Source organism: Podarcis vaucheri (assembly GCF_965113315.1).
Source record: "Podarcis vaucheri genome assembly, chromosome: 8".
In the NCBI taxonomy this organism is placed as follows: Eukaryota; Metazoa; Chordata; class Lepidosauria; order Squamata; family Lacertidae; genus Podarcis; species Podarcis vaucheri.
In genome coordinates, this window is record NC_138766.1 from 48,808,308 (window position 1) to 48,827,865 (window position 19,558).

At 41.0% G+C, this 19,558-nt stretch overlaps 1 protein-coding gene across 1 annotated transcript; it reads left to right on the plus strand.

Moving 5' to 3' along the window:
- The first annotated feature begins 649 nt into the window (after window positions 1-649).
- Window positions 650-15,271, plus strand: RIOK3 (RIO kinase 3). The gene is made up of 13 exons (XM_082234827.1): window positions 650-851; window positions 2,940-3,061; window positions 3,703-3,848; window positions 3,965-4,072; window positions 5,204-5,313; window positions 6,324-6,467; window positions 9,690-9,817; window positions 10,259-10,447; window positions 11,345-11,504; window positions 12,456-12,536; window positions 12,621-12,710; window positions 13,244-13,351; window positions 15,036-15,271. The coding sequence occupies exons 1-13, from the start codon at window positions 777-779 to the stop codon at window positions 15,141-15,143; spliced, it is 1,569 nt and encodes a 522-aa protein (XP_082090953.1). The 5' UTR covers window positions 650-776; the 3' UTR covers window positions 15,144-15,271.
- Window positions 15,272-19,558: the final 4,287 nt, after the last annotated feature.

The window sequence follows — 19,558 nt, forward strand, 5'->3', positions numbered from 1 at the left end:
TTTAAGGGTGCTTTTGCTAGGGATTCACACCTGTTCAATAAACAGGACCGAACAACACTGCTGTTTCCTGTCCACAGTGAGCTGGATTATTTCTGTGCTGTGTGTTCTGGTCCCTCATCTCAACTTCTCCCCCACCTTTTATTGCCTTTTCTCACTCTTGAACTTGGGCACAAATATTTCTGTACCTTTCCATGCACACTTTTTAAAAAATCTATAGGAAGTGGACAAGGGCAACTCTTCGTTATGATGTTTCCCAATGGTGAACCCCAGAGCTGCAGACTGTGATTGAAAAAGAAACCCGAGTCGTGGGGGTGCCGAATCCCAAATGACAGGCATTTCTCATCTGAAAGAGAAGATGGATTTAAAGGTCATCGCTGAGGAGCCATTCGTGTTCCCATTTATTCAAAAGCGTAGGTTCCAGCGCTGATTTAGTTTTTTGGTCAGTGGTTTATTTTCACGGCATTGTGAGAAAACCGTGCCATAAACGAATGAAAGGGACGGAGTGGTTTTATCCGTACGACAAAGCAGGAAGCGAAGCGGCCGCCGACAGCAACACAAAAGCCTCTTAGGGCAGGGGAGATTCCAAAGGAAGTGACGTCACCGAGACGTGCACTCAGCGAACCAATAGGCAACCAGCGCCGACGGCGAAGGGGCGGGAGGAGTTGAGGCGAGCGGAGAAGAAGCCGGAAGAAGTTTTATTTCTGCCAGGCGCCCTCTTGCCCTGTTGCTGCTCTTCCTTCTCTCGGCGTCCATCTCCGTTCCTTTGCACGCCTAACATGGAGCCCGGAGCAGTCGCTGCTGTCGTCCCCGCTCCTGAGGCGAGCGCGAGTCCAGCTTGGCCCCAAAGCAAGGTGAGGCGGGGGGGGGCCGGCGGGGGCGCCCGAGGAATTTCTTCAGGCCTGGTCCTGATCCAGCCGCCCCCAGAACGAGAGCCAGCGGAGGAGGCCTGAGGTGGCGGGGTGGGCGCCGTCGTCGCTTCAGGCACGGAAGGGCGGCGGCGGGGAGGATCCCCCCATTGATAAGCGAGTAGAGCGGAGGCCTCGTCGCGTAATTACCTGAGAGGAAACAAAATGAAATATCTCCCCCCACCCGCCACACACACACACACACACACACACGGTTTCCTCTCAGGGAATGTTGTGGTGACAGTTAAGAAAAACGACGCTGCCTCCCCTCGCGGAACCTGAAGTGGTACAGTCCACTCACTTCGTGTAATTCTGCCCGCCTCGTCCTTCCGCGGGTGTAAACGAGGCGTCAGGCCTCTAGGGAAGAAGGCCTTGGCTTTGCCTCCTCTCCCGCCACACTGGTTGGGACGGGTAGGGGGGGGCGCGGGTTTTATTGGCCGAAGTGGCTCCTTTTTCACTTCCACCGCCTGCCCCACAGGGCTGCTCTAATTCAGAAGGCCAACCTTGTGCTGGCAGAGACGAGTAAATGGTCCAAGGGGTCCTGTGATGATAGAATTGGGGGCTGGTGAGGGAACAACCATTTCATAGCCACCGGAGGCTATGTGGCAGAAAGGTGGTAGGTGGGACATAGCTGAGTGAGCAAAGTAAATAATAATACTCTTTGCCAGCATAGAGGCAAATAGGTATAGGGTTCTCATTGTTTCAAGGACCTGGTCGTAAAACCCCCCCAAAACAAGGTTAGAATGTAATGATCGGGAGTAATAACTTATTTAAGCAATTTTGAGTCTGCGCTCAGATAAGCTTGCCTGTTTGTCAGTCTTCTGATAAGAGGCTACAGATGGATATGGTGCTGGGCTCAGAGCCAAGTAACTCATTTGTAGTGCTCTGAAACCTGGTATTCATTGAGAGAGACCATTAACGGGTCCATCATTCATAAATTAGATTTATGGGTGTGCTGCTGTAACGTTTAAAGTAACAGCTGTTTTACAAATTCTTAATAATTCCTAACTCTCAATGACCTCACTAATGTAAGCTGGAGCAGATAGGCTGCAATCTAGTTCAGAGCAGCAAGATCAGCCTTAGTGTTATGTAACATGAATTTCTGAGAGAAGAGTTCTTTGTAAGCCAGACCTTTGGTCCTTTATCAATAAAGTTGGCATGGTAAAAAGCATTTGTTCTCTGTCATGTGGATCTTTGATCAGTGCGGACACATATTCGTCAGCTAATCAAACCCTTCTGATTTTTATCAGTAGGTATTTTGTAGGATGATACATAGTTGGCACTCAGTGTTTGAAACTCCCATTGTTCTAAGCACATTTTGTGACAGGGAATTTAATTAGCATGAGCAGTTTCTGAGCTCTGGGCGCAGTACTGCGCCTGAGATTTCAGATTAAAACTGCAGAATGGAAGGAAAGGAGGACCTTTTTCTGCCTCCCCACTTCCAGTTACTCTCTGAAGACTGGAGAAGAGACCCTCTTAAGGATATTAAGGTGTGGGCAGGGGAAGGACTAGACCATGTGAAAAATGAACATGTTATTTTAGCTGCAGTTCATTCATTTTCAGCTTTGTATTCTAGTTATAAAAAGTGTGCCTAGACATCCCATTGTTGTGCCCATAACCTGGGTTTAAGGTGTCTTTTAGTTCCTAGTTTTCATATCTCGGTTTCTAACACTGTTGGCAATGATCAGTGAAAAAACAGGGGGAGACTGTCTTATCCTGGACACGTTCAGTTACTTAAGTGGAGAAAGTGACAATTTCAGCTCTGAAACAGAAATTGAGTGGATTATAGAGGCAAATATTTAAACAGCTCTCATATTTTAAATGCTGATATATTTTTATGTATACTTTTTAAAGGCATTGTTCAATCTTTAAATAAAAAGTAGTATGACTCACTTCTGTGACTTCACAAGACTGGATTCATTTTACACAGTGTATTTCCGTGTATCTATACAAAGAAATGTGACATCAGGATTGTATGCAAAGAAAAATTATCTGTCTTATCCATAGCCGAAAAGATATCTATTTTTGTTGCAGTGTCCATGGGGAACTCCTAAAAACACCACAATATCATGTTCCTTTGCTGATGTCATGAGTGAACAGCTAGCTAAAGAGCTACAGTTAGAAGAAGAAAATTCTTCTTTTCCTGAAGTGGTATCGTAAGTTGAATATCCTTACATTATGAATGTTTATTACAGACTTAGTTAATTGTTAGTGGGATCCTGTATTTTTTTTTATAGATGCAATTCTTCACACCTGTACTTGGAAGTATATATTACATAAGTAGAACTTCTGAGTACATATGCATAGAGTCAGATGGTGAGTGTGATTTTTGGGAAACTATTGTATCAATAGCTAAAGTCAGTATTGGGGCTTGACAAAGTCTTTTTGTTGGGGTAAAAAAGCTAATTACGGCCCTTCCTACCTGCTGCTGCCATAGCTTTCTCTTCAGGTTTGAGAGAGGAAAAAAGTTGTTGCCTAGTGAAATGACTCTTACACAAGGTGCCTGAAAGAGTCTGAATTGCTTCCTTGTTTTAAGTGAGCTGTATTCAAAAGGAAGGGAGTAGAATTACCACACTACATGTTGTATATTGTGTGGAAATTATTTAGTGTCCTGCCAGGCTCCTTTAAAATGAAGAAATTGCATAGCCACCTCCTTCCTTTTTAATTACACAAAGCAATCAACTTCCTCCTCTGCAACGTATATTATATGGCAGCTAACAATGTACTATATTCTTAGTTGGAGTACCAAGGGCTGAATTGTCCCGCTAAGTGTTCTCTTTTGGTCTCTCATATCCAGGGCTGTTGAAGGATCATTTATTAGTGGGGAGAATATTGATACTTCCAGTGACTTGATGCTGGCACAGATGCTGCAAATGGAATTTGATAGAGAGTTTGATGCACAGCTTCGACGTGAAGAAAAGAAGTTCAATGGAGATAGCAAAGGTTAACTCATATACTATCATGAGTCATGATTTCTTTGTTAGGGTGAATCTTTCTGTTTCTCAGTGGCTCTTATAACAACTGTTAACTCATATACATTTTTGTTTCTATTTCTCAAGTGTCCATATCTTTTGAGAACTACCGCAAGGTACATCCTTTTGAAGACAGTGACAGCTCTGAAGATGAGGTTGATTGGCAGGATACTCGTCATGATCCTTATAGAGCAGGTACAAATTGGATTAAAAGCTTATGAAATGTACCATTTCTATAAGCAAAGTTTTTCATATTGTAGGATCCTGAAAAAGTGTTTTGTGAGGCCATTGGCAACTGCTTAATGAAGATCACGCTGTGAATTACATAATATGCTGTTATCTTTTAAATATTATAATGTTTAATAGAGCACATGGGAGTGCTTTCAATAGCAAAAGGCAAATCCCTGCTAAACTGTAGCTTGAATTCTATAAATTTAAAATAGAGTATAGGGAGGAGAAGAAAAGGAAGGAATGTGAGTAAAGCAGTTATGTGTACTTCTCTTGTGCAAAGATTGTCTAGGAGACAGATTCAGGAATGGGAAGCTGCAGCCTTCCAATAACTTTGTCAGTAGTTCATGCATTTTCTAGTTATGTTGATTAAATATGATGCATTAGCATCATATTTCAAAAAAATCTTTACTAAATGAGCCCCCTTTTTGGGATATGAAAGTGTCAGATTTTCTCAAGCTTCCCTAAGAACTAAGACCTTTTTGTTCACTATAGCTGCAAAGAAATAACAGCCAAATGAAATGGAAAGGATCAGGGTAGTTTGTGTAGGGAACCATATGATATAACTATATCTATATATATATATATATATATATATATATATATATATATATATATATATATTTGCTTTCGTAGATTTTCACGGGTATAGGAATGCAGGTTTTGGTGTCTTCGGGTGTCTTCCCGTGTAAGAGTCGGGGTGTCTGTGCGACGTTTCGACGAGGTCTCACTCGTCATCTTCAGGCTGGTGCTTTCGGCTTCTTGTTACTGAACCAGCCTGAAGATGACGAGTGAGACCTCGTCGAAACGTCGCACAGACACCCCGACTCTTACACGGGAAGACACCCGAAGACACCAAAACCTGCATATATATATATATATATATATATATATATATATATATATATGCAGGTTTTGGTGTCTTCCTGTACCCGTGAAAATCTACGAAAGCATATATATATATATATATATATATATATATTGATAGCGTCAGTGTAATTTGTGCCCTAGAATGCTTTGTAGATGTGGCTAAAAAGGTTGCATACATTTACTAGTCTTGGAAGTGTATTTTGAGTGCAATATTTTTATTATTCATAGATAAGCCCACTACTACTCCAAAGAAAGGCTTTATAGGAAAAGGAAAAGATATTACTACCAAGCATGATGAGGTTGTGTGTGGAAGAAAGAATACTGCTCGAATGGAAAATGTAAGTTCTGTCCTAAGTTTATGATTGACGTTCCAAAGTTGGTCCATGACTACTTGCAAAACACTTGTTGACTCTTGATATATACTGCTTCATTTCCCATGATAACCCAGTACTTGATACAAATGTCATGATAGTATCTATGCCAGTATTTAAACTTGTTCTATGCACCTGTTTAAAAACAATTATATGGCTCTATTTGCACATAACACTAAGCCCTAGTTTGTTGTAACCATAGTTTGCCCATCTGTGAGGTAACTCATAGCATGTTGAACAAACAAGTCATGGCTTGTTTTCTCCCAAGCTAAATTTGTTTTCTGGCTGCTCTTACCTCATGCCTCTGTAGCTTGGTGAGTGTCCAGCACTGGGTGGCCAACAAACCATGGTTCACAGCAAGCCACACTTCGTCTAAACAAGCCATAGTTTAGCACGGCATGTAAACCGGGCCATGATCTCTTAGCTTCTGAAGAGATCAGATCCAGAAGGGAGCACGGTATCCTACTACCTTGGAATGCCCCCTAATGTCTCTGGTTAAATACTTTCGTAGAAGGATTTCATAGGCTCATAGAATTGTAGAGTTGGACGGGACCATGAGCGTCACCTAGTCAAACCCTGTACTAGAGCTTCATAGTATAGTTGCCCCATATTTTTATTCTAACTTATAACTATATTGGTCTGTTGTAGTTTGTATTTGTCATGGCCTCTGACAAGAACAACAAAATTTATTATCTGTATTACTGTCATCTGCAGTGTGCTTTAGTGGATAAAGTGCTAAGAGATCTGGGTTCAAAATTCTGCTCTGTCTTAAAGCTCCCAAACTGGCCTGAAGCGAGTCTCTCTCCCATAGGTCTTCTCTTTAGTTTGTTATGATAATATGGGGAATTTTTTTTTTCTGTTGTTCTGAGCTACAGTAAGTAATGGACGCGTTGCAGTTGTAGGTTTCCCCTATCAGCAACTTTTTCAGACACACAGAAAATTCCATGTCATTCACTGAATTTCACCTGTCTTCACAGTTTGCACCTGGATTTCAAGTTGGTGATGGAATTGGTATGGACCTAAAATTGTCCAATCATGTCTTCAATGCCTTAAAGCAGCATGCATACTCCGAGGAACGTCGAAGCGCCAGGCTCCATGAGAAGAAGGAACATTCCACTGCTGTACGTTTTGGTGACTCAGACAAAATGAAAATTGCATAGTTTAGCAGGGTTGTATTATTTAGAATAAACTTGATAAACCTGAATACTGGAAAAGTTAAGACTTTTCTGGAGTCATAGCAGAACATTATTTGAGAGTTGCAGCTGCTGAGTAGGTTGTTTTATGCTATGGGAGTGTTAAGTCTGAAGTAATTACCTTACGAGAGATGGCGCCCCCAGGTTTCTCCGTCCTCCACCAGTCGTGGACTGTGGGCCGGGGGGGAGGGATGGCATTATTAATCCGAGAAGACTGTTCTTTCAGGGCTCTACCATCGCCATCGATCCCCGGCATTGAATGTGTTGGCCTAGTGTGGGGCTCCGAGGTGAGCTTGGCTGTCTGGCTGGTGTACCGGCTACCTAGCGCACCAGCAGCCACCCTGTCAGGCCTGTTGGAGGCGGTGGCCGGCTGGGCCTTGGAGTTCCCCAACCTATTGGTACTGGGGGACTTCAACATCCATGCTGATGCCACTCCCTCCTCACAGGCTCTGGACCTGATGTCTTCCATGGCGACACTAGGGCTCTCCCAGTTTGTTTCGGGCCCCACACATCAAGCAGGCCACACGCTGGATTTGATCTTTGGCGCCGGTATAGATGTGATCATGTCTCCCTCGATGAAGGTGCCATGGTCTGATCACTACGCACTGAAAACCAGGATTGATTTTCCACCCCCACCCTGCTTAGGTGGCGAGCCAATTTGGGCTCGCCCGCGGAGGCTGATGGACCCTGATAGATTCCGTCAGGCCTTGTGGGACCTTGCTCCCCCTGGCGACTCATTGACTGAGCTTGTTGAGGGCTGGAATATCCAGCTCCTAGCAGCCATCGATGAAATCGCACCTAGGCACCCTCTGCGACCCTGCAGAAACCGGGCTCCCTGGTTTACCGAGGAGCTTCGGAAAATGAAGCGGGACCTCAGACGGCTAGAGCGAGTATGGCGGGGTGCCCGTGACGGAGCTTCAAGAACATCTTATAGGGTTTTTATGAAAACCTACGAGATGGCAGTGAAGGCCGCTAAGAAGTCCTACTTCTCGGCTTCCATTGCCTCCGCTAGCTCTCGCCCGGCGCAATTATTTAGTATAATTAGGTCTTTAACGTCCCTCGAAGGACAGCCAAATTTAAATAACAATTCGACACATAGCTGTGAGGCATTTGCGAGCTTTTTTGCGGAGAAGGTCCTGTTGCTCCGCCATGACCTCCCTGCCAATTTGGATACAATGAAGGAACTGGAGGCCCCTCGACTGTCCTCGGGTCCAGTATTGGACCACTTTGACCGGATATCCCCAGCCGATGTGGACAGACTCCTCCGAGCTGGAAAGCCCACCACTTGTTCTCTCGACCCGTGCCCGTCTTGGCTGATTAGAGCGTGTCCAGACGAGGTGCGGGCCCCCCTGGGTGATATCATCAATTTGTCCCTTGGCACCGGGATATTCCCAGGGGAACTGAAGGAGGCAGTGGTGCGTCCGCTCTTAAAGAAAACATCATTAGATCCTTTAGATCTATCCAATTACCGCCCGGTTTCGAATCTGCCATTCCTGGGTAAGGTGATTGAGAGAGTGGTTGCTGAACAGCTTGGTAGGTTTCTGGATGAAACATCTGCTCTCGATCCATTCCAGTCCGGCTTCCACGCTGGTCATGGGACCGAGACGGCTCTGGTCGCCCTAACAGATGATCTCCGCAGGGAGCTGGATTGAGGCGGGTCGGGGCTGCTGATTCTTCTAGACCTGTCAGCAGCCTTCGACATGGTCGATCACGAACTCCTGGACCGCCGCCTTGCCGACGTGGGGATACAGGGCACAGTCCTTCAATGGCTGCGCTCGTTTCTCTCCGGTCGGGGACAGAGGGTGGCGCTTGGGGGGGAATTGTCATCGCGCCACTCCTTGGTGTGTGGAGTGCCTCAGGGTGCGATTCTCTCCCCGATGCTTTTTAACATCTTTATGCGCCCCCTCGCCCAGCTTGTCCGGAGTTTTGGGCTGGGTTGCCATCAGTATGCCGATGACACCCAACTCTATCTGTTGATGGATGGCCATCCTGACTCGGCCCCAGATACACTGACCAGATGTCTGGAAGCTGTGGCTGGATGGCTACGTGGGAGCCGGTTGAAGTTAAACCCTTCGAAGACAGAGGTCCTCTGGCTGGGACGGAGCGATATGGGATCGAGGGGGCAACTCCCGTCTCTTGCGGGGGTGCAATTAGTGCCAGCATCGTCCGTGAAGAGTTTGGGTGTAATCTTCGATACCTCCCTCTCTATGGAGGCGCAGAATACAGCTATAACAAAGGCGGCGTTTTTTCATCTCCGCCAAGCTAAGCAGTTGGCTCCTTATCTCTCTCGCCCTGACCTAGCCACTGTGATCCATGCGACGGTCACCTCCAGACTGGATTATTGTAACTCGCTCTACGTGGGGCTGCCCTTGAGACTGACCCAGAAACTCCAGCGGGTGCAGAATGCCGCGGCGAGACTCCTTATGGGGTCTTCGCTGCAAGATCATATCCATCCGGTGCTGTACCAGCTGCACTGGCTCCCGGTGGAGTACAGGATCAGGTTTAAGGTGCTGGTTTTAACCTTTAAAGCCCTATACAGCCTAGGACCCTCGTACCTACGGGACCGCCTTTCCTGGTATGTCCCACAGAGAAATTTACGGTCTGCGAATAAAAACACCCTAAAGACCCCAGGCCTCAGAGAGGTTAGGCTGGCCTCAACTAGAGCCAGGGCCTTTTCGGCCGCGGCTCCAATCTGGTGGAACGCTCTGTCACAAGAGACTAGGGCCCTGCGGGACCTGACATCCTTCCGCAGGGCCTGCAAGACAGAGCTGTTCCACCAGGCCTTTTGTCAGGGCGCAGCCTGACCCCCTCCTCTGGCAATCTGCACAAAACTTTGCTTGATGGTTGCCATTAATTTGATTTTAATTTGATTTAATTAATTTTATAATGAATGTTTTACAATGTTGAACCATTTGATTGTTGTTAGCCGCCCTGAGCCCAGCTTCGGCTGGGGAGGGCGGGATATAAATAAAATTTATTATTATTATTATTATTAATTGATACAGAAAAATATATAGAGGATCGTTTTAAAATTTAAAGCACCTGATCAAGCTAAAGTTCATAGCACTTGTAGATTAATCAAAGGAACGTTTTGTCTGCACTAAACATACAGCATAATAAAAATTTATCTTCCCCGCTCTTCTTGTGCAGGAGAAAGCAGTAGATCCTAAAACACGCTTACTTTTGTATAAGATGGTCAATTCTGGAATGCTGGAGACCATCACTGGATGCATAAGTACAGGAAAAGAGTCGGTGGTGTTTCATGCATATGGAGGAAGGTATTTTTAAAAATATGGTTATGATACTTGTATTGTGTAAAACTGAGAGCAACTGCAGAGCAACATAGTATTTGGAATACATGTATACTGTTCGTTAGCTTAGATTTTATAAAATTGTTGCGGTGGAAGTATGCAGCATAACACTTGTCCCCCTTCCTTAAAATAAATAATAATATAGGCTATCATGAAACCTTAAGTTAAATCTACTATTTAAATCTAGTAGTGTAAAATATCCATCATTATAAAATGAATATTTAACTAGTTCAATGGTCAAATGTTTCAAAGCTGACATATTGAGATATAATGCAATGAAATAATTTTCCAAATATGTTCTCGTCTTTTGCCTTATCTATACTTTCTCATCTGTTTTACTGGTTGAAGCTTCTTTAAAATTGGTTTGTAGGCATGTAACTAAAACGTCTTCTTTTTCTCCTCTTAAAGTTTGGGTGAGGATGCTAGCCCCATACCTTCAGAATGTGCCATAAAGGTGTTTAAAACAACTCTGAATGAATTTAAGAATCGTGATAAGTATATCAAAGATGATTATAGGTTCAGAGATCGTTTCAGCAAACTGAATCCACGAAAGATAATCCGAATGTGGGCTGAGAAAGAAATGCACAACTTAAAAAGGTATGGAAATGTAGGTGTAGGTATGAATAAGCTGTAGCATCTTGTTGAAAACCAAGTATTTGGGAATCAATGTAAAATCTCCTTTCAACATTGACTACGTGTCTTGAACCATGTTCCTTTATGTATAAAATATTTTACATTTTTTACAATTACTATTTGCTGTATCCGAATGCTGCTATACAGGTAACTGTTTTGCTTTAAATCTTAATTTATTTAAAACTATATAGTGCCTGTCATGCTCACTTTTCCAGTTGGTGTATACAATAAAATACAAAGCTATACAAATATACAGTATGGTTAAAAATAAATATAAAAATCCAAAATAAAGCATAATTGAGTATAACCATTAGTTAATACATTTAAAGCTGTTATTAAAATGTTATATGGCAGTAATGAGGAATCTGCAGCCCACAAGTCTAATTAGGGCTGGTACAAATGTGCCTAATTTGGCCCCGAATCCACCCACCCCACACCTAAAGTTGTATATGATCTTAGGTGTGGGGCAGGGAAAGACATTGGTGCAGAGGATTGATAAGAGCCTCACAATGCAGAATCGCACAGGGTTTTCTGGATTGGCAGTCACTTCAAGCTTCAGTTGGATCAGCTAAAATGTCTTTTAACTGATTGGCTTGCATTCAAGCTGTACTTCAAAGGAGAAATGGGTGACCTGATGTCAGGTGATTGACAGGTGGGCAGCCCCATCCATTTGTCAAAGTCACCCACCAGAGGTGGGTGAGCTAAGGATCTTGCCTGCTCAGCTGAGAAGATTCACAGTCCTGCTGTTTGCTTTTATAAAGAGCCAGTAACTAATTGAGTCAAAACAGGTATGACAGTGTAGGTAGTTTGGTGAGTTTTTGACTAGCTGGAAATTCTTATGCTCTAATGTCTTCTTCACAGAATGCAAGCAGCTGGCATTCCTTGCCCAGAAGTGGTTACCCTTAAAAAGCATGTCTTAGTTATGTCCTTCATTGGCCAGGATCAAGTTCCAGCTCCTAAACTAAAAGAAGTAAAACTCAGTAGCGAAGATATGAAGAAGGCTTACTATCAAGTTCTTCATGTAAGATCAATACAGTTGTCTTGTCTCGAAACTATTGGCAAGAGTTCTTTTCAGTAACAGATAATTGATGAATATTTATTTATTTACTTATTAAATTTATATAAATGTGCATTTAGGGTCCCTCTGCTATCTGGTAAGGTTGTTAAGATCATCAGATGAAGCCCATTAGTTTTTCCATGGCCTGATTATTGGATTGTAATAATATGGAATCTGGCATTTTCATTAGGGGCACCAATGTTGTGGAACATGAGAGGCCCTATCAGTATTGGCATTCCACCTGCTCTTAAAGATGCACCTGTTTCAACAAGCATTTCCCTGGTCTTGAAATACTTTATTTGATGGTTGTTTTAACTGTTATGCTCTTTTAATAGGCTTATTTATTATGGATGTGTTAATGTGGTTTTACTATGTATTTTAATTATATTGTCTTTTTAGTCAGAACTGTATTGGAGTCAAAGATTACTACAAGTAGCTGGAACAAAAATTCGAATACAGGACCACTGAAAGTGTTGGTTCTGTGAAACCAGCAATTATCTTTACAACAGTATTTCCTAGAGTCCTACAATACTTGGATTATATTTAATACGCCCAAGATTGACAGTCTTTCTTAGTGTAGTAAGTGTACTATAAAAAGTCATGGCTAAGTACTTTTAGTAGAAGCAAGAGTGATTAGGGCATTTTAAAAACATGCCTATCAGTCATATGCAATTCTGCACTGTTCAGATAAGCTAACTAGAGTGAGCATGCCAAATATTATCTGTAATTTAATTTGGTAATATTTTGTTTCTGAAAAAATAAGCAAAGGTTCTTTCATATGGTTGCTTTCTGTATCCAGCATGCATGTACTCATGCATACACTGTCAATTTTTAATCAGTCTTTAGTGGTAATACTGAATAATAATTTAGTGGCATGGAGAGCATTCCCATTAATAACTTGCTGCTTGTTTCTAGATGATGCAACAGTTGTATAAAGAGTGCAGTTTAGTTCATGCTGACCTAAGTGAATACAACATGCTGTGGCAAGGGGGAAAGGTAAGCAGATTCTGCATGGAGAAAAATAACTACAGATGGTCCCATATGCAAATATCTGAAATACTCCTCTTATATATATTATAGGTCTGGTTAATTGATGTCAGTCAGTCTGTGGAGCCCACTCACCCACATGGACTCCAGTTCTTGTTTAGAGATTGCAGGAATGTTTCACAGGTAAAGTGGCTGACAATCTTGTTATTTTGTATTTGTATCTGTAGAAGTGCATATATCTTAAAATGTATATGGAAGTTTTCTCAAAATATTTATCACTTCATTCTGAAAATGTAGGTTTAATTTTAATGGGGAAGAGACTCAGTTATATTCAGGGACATTCAAGGAAGAGTTGAGAACATCTTAAATTGTAATTGATTTTTGGTCCCTTAGTTGCTTGTAATAGAAAAAAACACAAAAACAAAAAACCAGCTGTCTTTTTAATAGGTTATCAAAAGACTTTATTCAAGACCCTGGCCTTGATCTGGAGACTCCACTCCCCTTCGAAAATAAGACAACGCAGACTTATAAAACATGCTTGTATTTGTGTGGGAGAAATGCAGGCTAGAAAGCTTAGGAAAATCTTATTGCAAGTCCAAATGTCCACAAATAATAGCTACCTCAAACAACTGCTAGACTAAAGAAAGAAAGTGAGAAGGGGAGGGGAATGCTTTTATGAATTCAGTGGTTAAACTTATCTTTACTTTTAATGAAAGTTCTTCCAGAAGAATGGTGTATCTGAAACACTCGGTGAAAGAGAGCTCTTCAATGCTGTCTCAGGTTTAAACTTAGCAGCTGACAATGAAGTGGACTTCCTAGCTGAGGTAAGTTCTCCCCACCTTGGAGTGTGTGGGGGAGGGGGAGTATAAATATGATCTTATTCACTAGGCTGCACTCTGAGAAGCTCTTAGAATGTGCAGAGAGATCTGCATTATGAAAGCAGAGTTGAGCCCCCCCCTTTTTTTTTTTGCATTGTTATTCATGCATTTGGAGATGCCTCTTATCTTTGTGTGACCCAGCCTTTCTGTCTAAATATGAAGCAGCCCCCCTAGGAATATGTGTGAGTACTATTCATGAAACTTATTCATGTACCATTTTAGTGAAACCCTTGGTTTCTGCAAGATACAAAGCGTTAACCTGCCCAATAAAGTGAGCAAATGTAGGGTTTTCAGAAAACCCGTTTTTATCATAGTCCTGAAAATCCTGATTCTTGGGGCACAAAGAATTAACCAGACCTAACTTGATCTGACAATATATTGCTTTCTGCTGTGAATGTGTTCTTAGGGAAATTGTTCTTGCTTTAGCTATACTCATTTTGCTACTTATTTTAGACATTATATGTACTGCTTAATTACAGTCAAATCTAAGTGCTATGGAGAAGGCTCAGTACAATGAAACAAAAATGAATTAAAACAATAAAATCAGAACTCAGATAAAAAGCCTGCTGGATTTCTTTCTTTCTTTCTTTCTTTAGTATTGTGAGTTAGAGTAATGAACTGCAAAAATAGTATATTTGGGTTTGGCGTTCAATGTCAACTTTAAGAGAATTTTTCAAATTGAAAACAGGCTTGTTAAAACTCTAAAATTAATGAATTATTTGTAACTTATACAATAAACATTTATTTTAAACAATTGTATTGTGATTTTCACTGCAGTTAGCAATTCTAGAGTGGTAACAATGAAACTGTAGAATATACATAAATTATACACCAAACAGCATATCAGCAAAACAATATAATTGCAACCACCAAAACCATAGACTGACATTACATTTCAGCGAAGACCTAAGCTAATAGTCAGGTGTACACAAACTGCTTTTCAAAGCAGTTTCAGTAGTAGATTGCCATATGGCATAGACTGCTGCTGTTTGGGGAAACTCGAGACCAAAGGTCCTCTGATCTGAGGCTCAAAGGAATTAGTTGTCTGCAGTTGTTTGGTTTCTGTGGACTTTGTTTTCACTAATATGGGTCTGTGATTTTGACTTCAATTTGGCTCTTAGTTAAACACGCAGGTAATATTTCCATTGAATATGCTTGTATAGGAACCACTGGGAATGGTTCAACAGAAGTAGTATTTTCACTAAACTATGTATGAAAATCCCAACTAACTCCTTGTTCTTATAACATAATTGTGCATGGGCTGAGCTGATGGTGCTGTTGTCTGCATTTCCCATTATGCCTTGTCCATTTTCCCCAGCACAAAAGATGTTTTGTTACCAGGTGAGACTATCTTGCATATGGTGTGTCAATCTATTTTGTTTCTGCAAGGGAAAAAATGTCAAGGATCGTAATGCTGGTGAAACAGGAAGAAAATAAAATCGGCAAAGCTCAATAACAGGCTTTTTGTATGCTGCATGAACTCACAATTGTTTAAACATGAGCTGATCAGTAATTTGACAGTGAAGACAAAGGCAGTACAAGTTCAGCAAATTGGTATCATGCCAAGCAGAATTGCAGTACATTTAAATTTAGTCTGTTTCTGACTACTATGTGTCTTTCTGTTTTATAGATTGAAGCTTTGGAGAAGATGAGTGAAGATCATGTTCAAAATCATGGGAAAAAGGTGTCTCTCTATCCGAGTGATTATGGGAGTCCACCAACATCTTGCAATGAATAGCACTTTGAGTTGAACTGAAACATCTTTTTTGCATCTTACATTAAGTGCAGTGATTAAATGTCAGCTGCCAAAAGCAACAGAAGTTATGGTCAACTCAGAATGCCATAAATGAAACTTCAGGGAACGTGCATTGGTGCTTTGGTGTGTTTTTTCAGACAAGCCCACGTTAGGTCACTGGGACTGTTAACTACATGGCTCTCTGACAATGGAAAGTAATTTTCCTTTTTAATCTGACATGAATTTTTCAAGTCAGTGCAGCTGAGTTAAGAATATGGTGTGATGAAATATTTAATTTATTTAATATCACAATTTCAGACTAAACTGAAGTACTACATAAAAATGGGAAAGTGTGATTGATACTCTTTCCTTCCCCTTACACTTTTACATACTGGTATACCTGATGGAGGAAAAAGTTTAAAACTTTTTGTGCGTATGGTTTATGCACAGACTTTAATTTTAATAGTGTATGGTTAAAGGGAGGCTCACATTATGTTTCATAACTATATTCAACATTGATTTCATATCAAAAGTTTACTATTTTTACAAAAACTTTAATATTCGATATACAAAATTTATATTAATCACTAAGAACAGCCTAAAACATTTTATATGATTTTTACACAATAATAAAAAAAAATCTTTTCCTGTAATTTGATTCTTAAATATGCAGGCCATTATGTTAAATGCTGAAAGAAGAAACTTGATACTGGATTATCAATAGCAAAAATATTTGGTCTTTGTTTCTTGAACAATACTTGAACAGAAGGCACCTTAGTATGATTCTCACATGGAGGTAGCTTTGGGGAAAAATATAAACAAGTCTAAATTACACAAAATTAGTAAGGATGCACAGCAGAAGAAGCTTCTGTACAGTTATATCCTAAATGCATAAACTTGAGATGATAGTAAATTTACATCTTTGCACAAGAGATTCTTTAGGTGTGATTCAGAAAACATCTTTTGTCTCCGCATGTGTATGTAAACGTAGCCTCTCATGTACAGTGGTGTCTCGCAAGACGAAATTAATCCGTTCCGCGAGTCTCTTCGTCTTGCGTTTTTTTCGTCTTGCGAAGCACGGCTATTAGCGGCTTGGCAGCTATTAACGGCTTAGCGGCTTTAAGAAAAAGGAAACGAACTCGCAAGACGTTTCGTCTTGCGAAGCAAGCCCATAGGGAAATTCGTCTTGCGGAACGACTCAAAAAACGGAAAACTCTTTCGGCTTGCGCGTTTTTCGTCTTGCGAGACATTCGTTTTGCGAGGTACCATTATAATACAATTTGATGCAGTTGATATGACCACATAAACAAAAAACCCAATAGAACACAAATCCTTGGTGATGCATATGTATAAGAAATCTAGAGTCCTATAACAATGAACATGTCTACAAGATCTTATATGGAAGTTGAGGAGAGACTTGCCTGTCTATTCATGTATTGTTGATTTCATTCTTGGAGTGTACCTAAGTGTAACTAAATTGTATCATTTCACTAAGGTCAGTATTAAAAAACAGTTCATTCACTGACAGATTTATTAGATTAATGGACTTAGTAGGGTGGTAAAATTTTAGAATGGTCACCTTTTGTTTTCAGATTTCTTCTTTTAGATCCCTTCATTATGTTGTAGTGAGAGACTGTTGCTGTGTGAAGCTCTCATAGTGGCCTATGGAAAAGCTCGTTCCATGCAAAAATAAGAGGGATAATAAACAAATTTGATCTTGTCCCTGTGTTCGTGTAGGGTTTTTTTTTTCCAGCTTTTGTCTTTGTCCAGCTTTAAAAATTACATTCTAGTTCAAAATCCATCATTCTCACAAAAGTGAATGAGTGTAATATGCTGAGAGGCTGGTCTGTAGAAAAGATATTTAAAGTAAGCATTGTATTTAACTGTCCATATAAAATCTGATCAATTTTCAAATAAGACATTGGCAAGTACAATCAAATGCAGCCATCCAATGAATGTAGCAGAAGTGTAATGTATGCATTTAAAAACTATTATGATGTTCCTGATAGGCTTTTACTAAATTGGGTATTAAGAACTATTGAAAATTCTTTGTTTTTTTATTATTAAAAATACCCTTTGACCAACCTTTCAGATGACCTGCATTTTTTATTATTATTGTGTACCGCCCTATAACCGCAGGTCTCAGGGCGGTTCACAACATAAAATCACAATATAAAAATGCAAAATACATAATAGAAATAAAAACAAGGACAGCCCAATAATCCCCCCTCCCCAACACATTTTAGAAGAGCATTTGTTTGGAAATGGTATGGTGGTCTTAACGATTCAGCTACTATAGCCACCTTCACAAATTTTGGTATTGTAAGTAAAACCAAAACCCTCTCCAACAGCAAAAGGCCTCCCTTTGCCTCCCTGAGAACTGCTTTTACAATTCTACACTTTCAAACAATGCCTACATCAGTCTTAGATGGAAGATACAGGAAAGTTCCAATGCATTTAAGATTCTGTATTTGTGGGGCAGGTGAAGTTAGAAAATCTTCCCCATTACATACATACTCCATTGTCAGCTCAGCTCTATCAAAACCCCAGAAAGATTTTTGGAACAGATGTTTGCAGAACCCTGAAGTAAAAATACGTTGGCTATTATATGACTGCGACCCACTTGTCACATATAAAGCAGCTTTATTCGCAGAAGCCACTAAAAGTATTCGTGCTAGTCACATAAAAGACAACACTAGATTGTGCAGGGGATTCATTAATTTGATTTATTGTAAATGGTTGCTTATTTCTGGATCTTAACAGGTTTTATTGGATTTGCTGGTTTTGTAACTGGATTTGTAATGGCTTTTAGTCAAATACAGCGATTGATTGATTTTATGTTGGGCAGTGTGTGTAGGACGTAAGAGGCTTGACAGTACTGGTCCAAAGAGGTCAAAGGCAAATAGTATATCCACTGTTGCCTTTTTCTAAACACATCTCGAAAGCCTCCCCCAGAGTAATGCTAATCCTAAGGTCATGAGAAACTTTTTTCTCATTTTAATATTACAAAGTAGCATTACATTGACATTTAGCTGCTCTGGGAACTTAGTACAAGTATGCTTCTGCGTATCCAGTTATAATGGATACAGATGTTTATACAACCCAATACTGATGGCAGGATTCTTCTGGAGGTGATCCTTCGCTGGCTTACAAAAGCATTGAAAGTAAAATGCTTTAATATTTGTCATGTTGAGGGCCAAGTCTCCCCAAAGTGGGAAACATGTCTATTCTGTGGCATTTTGTTGGCAGAAGAGATGTGCAAGATGGTGTGCATCGCCTATTCTCTGTCCAGAAGCTGACCTGATGGGCAACTGCATCTTCCTTTAACTAAGGCAATGACCCACCTTGCTCCTCGGCATCTGAGAGTAGCAGGCAACTTAGTGCAGAGCTTGCAGGTAGCTATTACCTCATTGCCTAATGATGGCCAGATTTGGACACTTGGTCACACAATGTGTAATTATGAAATCTGGGGGGGGGGGGTCAAGAAATTGTGATAGCTATTAGTTAAATCTGCTTTTGAAGTTTAGACAAATGTCTAGGATTTATGTAATCCTGTACATTAGAAGCACTGCCCACTAGATTCAATGGAACTTGGTGCCAAATAAACATGTACAGAATTGCAGCAAATGTTTGTTTGCTAAATTGGGGCTGTAGCTCAGTACATTTGCAACACAGAAGGTCCTGGGTTCAATCCCTGGCATCTCCAGGTAGGCCTGGGAATGCCCACAACCCTGGAAAGCTGCCAGCTGCCAGTATCAACAGACCCAGGACCCACTTTTAACTCAAACATGCCTTTGGGGACCATTTCTTGACATTTTAGCAGGCACTGACATTAGGGTTGCCACCTTTGGCCGGGCAAAATAAGGGACAGGTCAGGCAAAATATGGGGCAAGTTGGGAGTGGGGAATTGGTTGTGTGTGTGTGTGTGTGTGTGTGTGTGTGTAAAAATTACTTTACCTGATGCAGAAATGACTTTAAAGCAATCCATTGCAATGGGTTGTTTCCAGTGCCGGTCATACTCGTAAAGAGGAGACCCAATGAAATTTACGGCTCTAAGTTCGCAATGCACATTAATTTCAATGACTCACATCCTCTCCACCTGCTGAATTTCTCCTTGTCAAAAGAATGGTATATGTAGAAACCAGATAAAAAGAAAGAGGTGAATATAGCAACAAATTCTTTTTCTCTTCCTCAGAGCTTTGCCTCCAGCATCCTTTTCCATGTGGCTGCTAATGCCACACACATCCACACACATGCATCATAAGTTCATCTAACCACTAGGGTTACCATGTGTGCTTTATTTTTGGACCTGTCCTTTATACAATATTTGCATCAGTTTATTTAAATAAAGGCAACAACCATTTTAAGGCTTCCATCCTCTCTGTTTGAAAGTAAATTCAACTGAACTTAATTGGGAC

Bases quoted from the DNA above. Each gene is read 5' to 3' on its own strand.
- RIOK3 (XM_082234827.1), top strand. From the start codon at position 777: ATGGAGCCCGGAGCAGTCGCTGCTGTCGTCCCCGCTCCTGAGGCGAGC. The intron at 9,818-10,258 runs GTATTTTTAAAA...CTCCTCTTAAAG, and splicing joins TTTCATGCATATGGAGGAAG to TTTGGGTGAGGATGCTAGCC. The intron at 11,505-12,455 runs GTAAGATCAATA...GCTTGTTTCTAG, and splicing joins CTTACTATCAAGTTCTTCAT to ATGATGCAACAGTTGTATAA.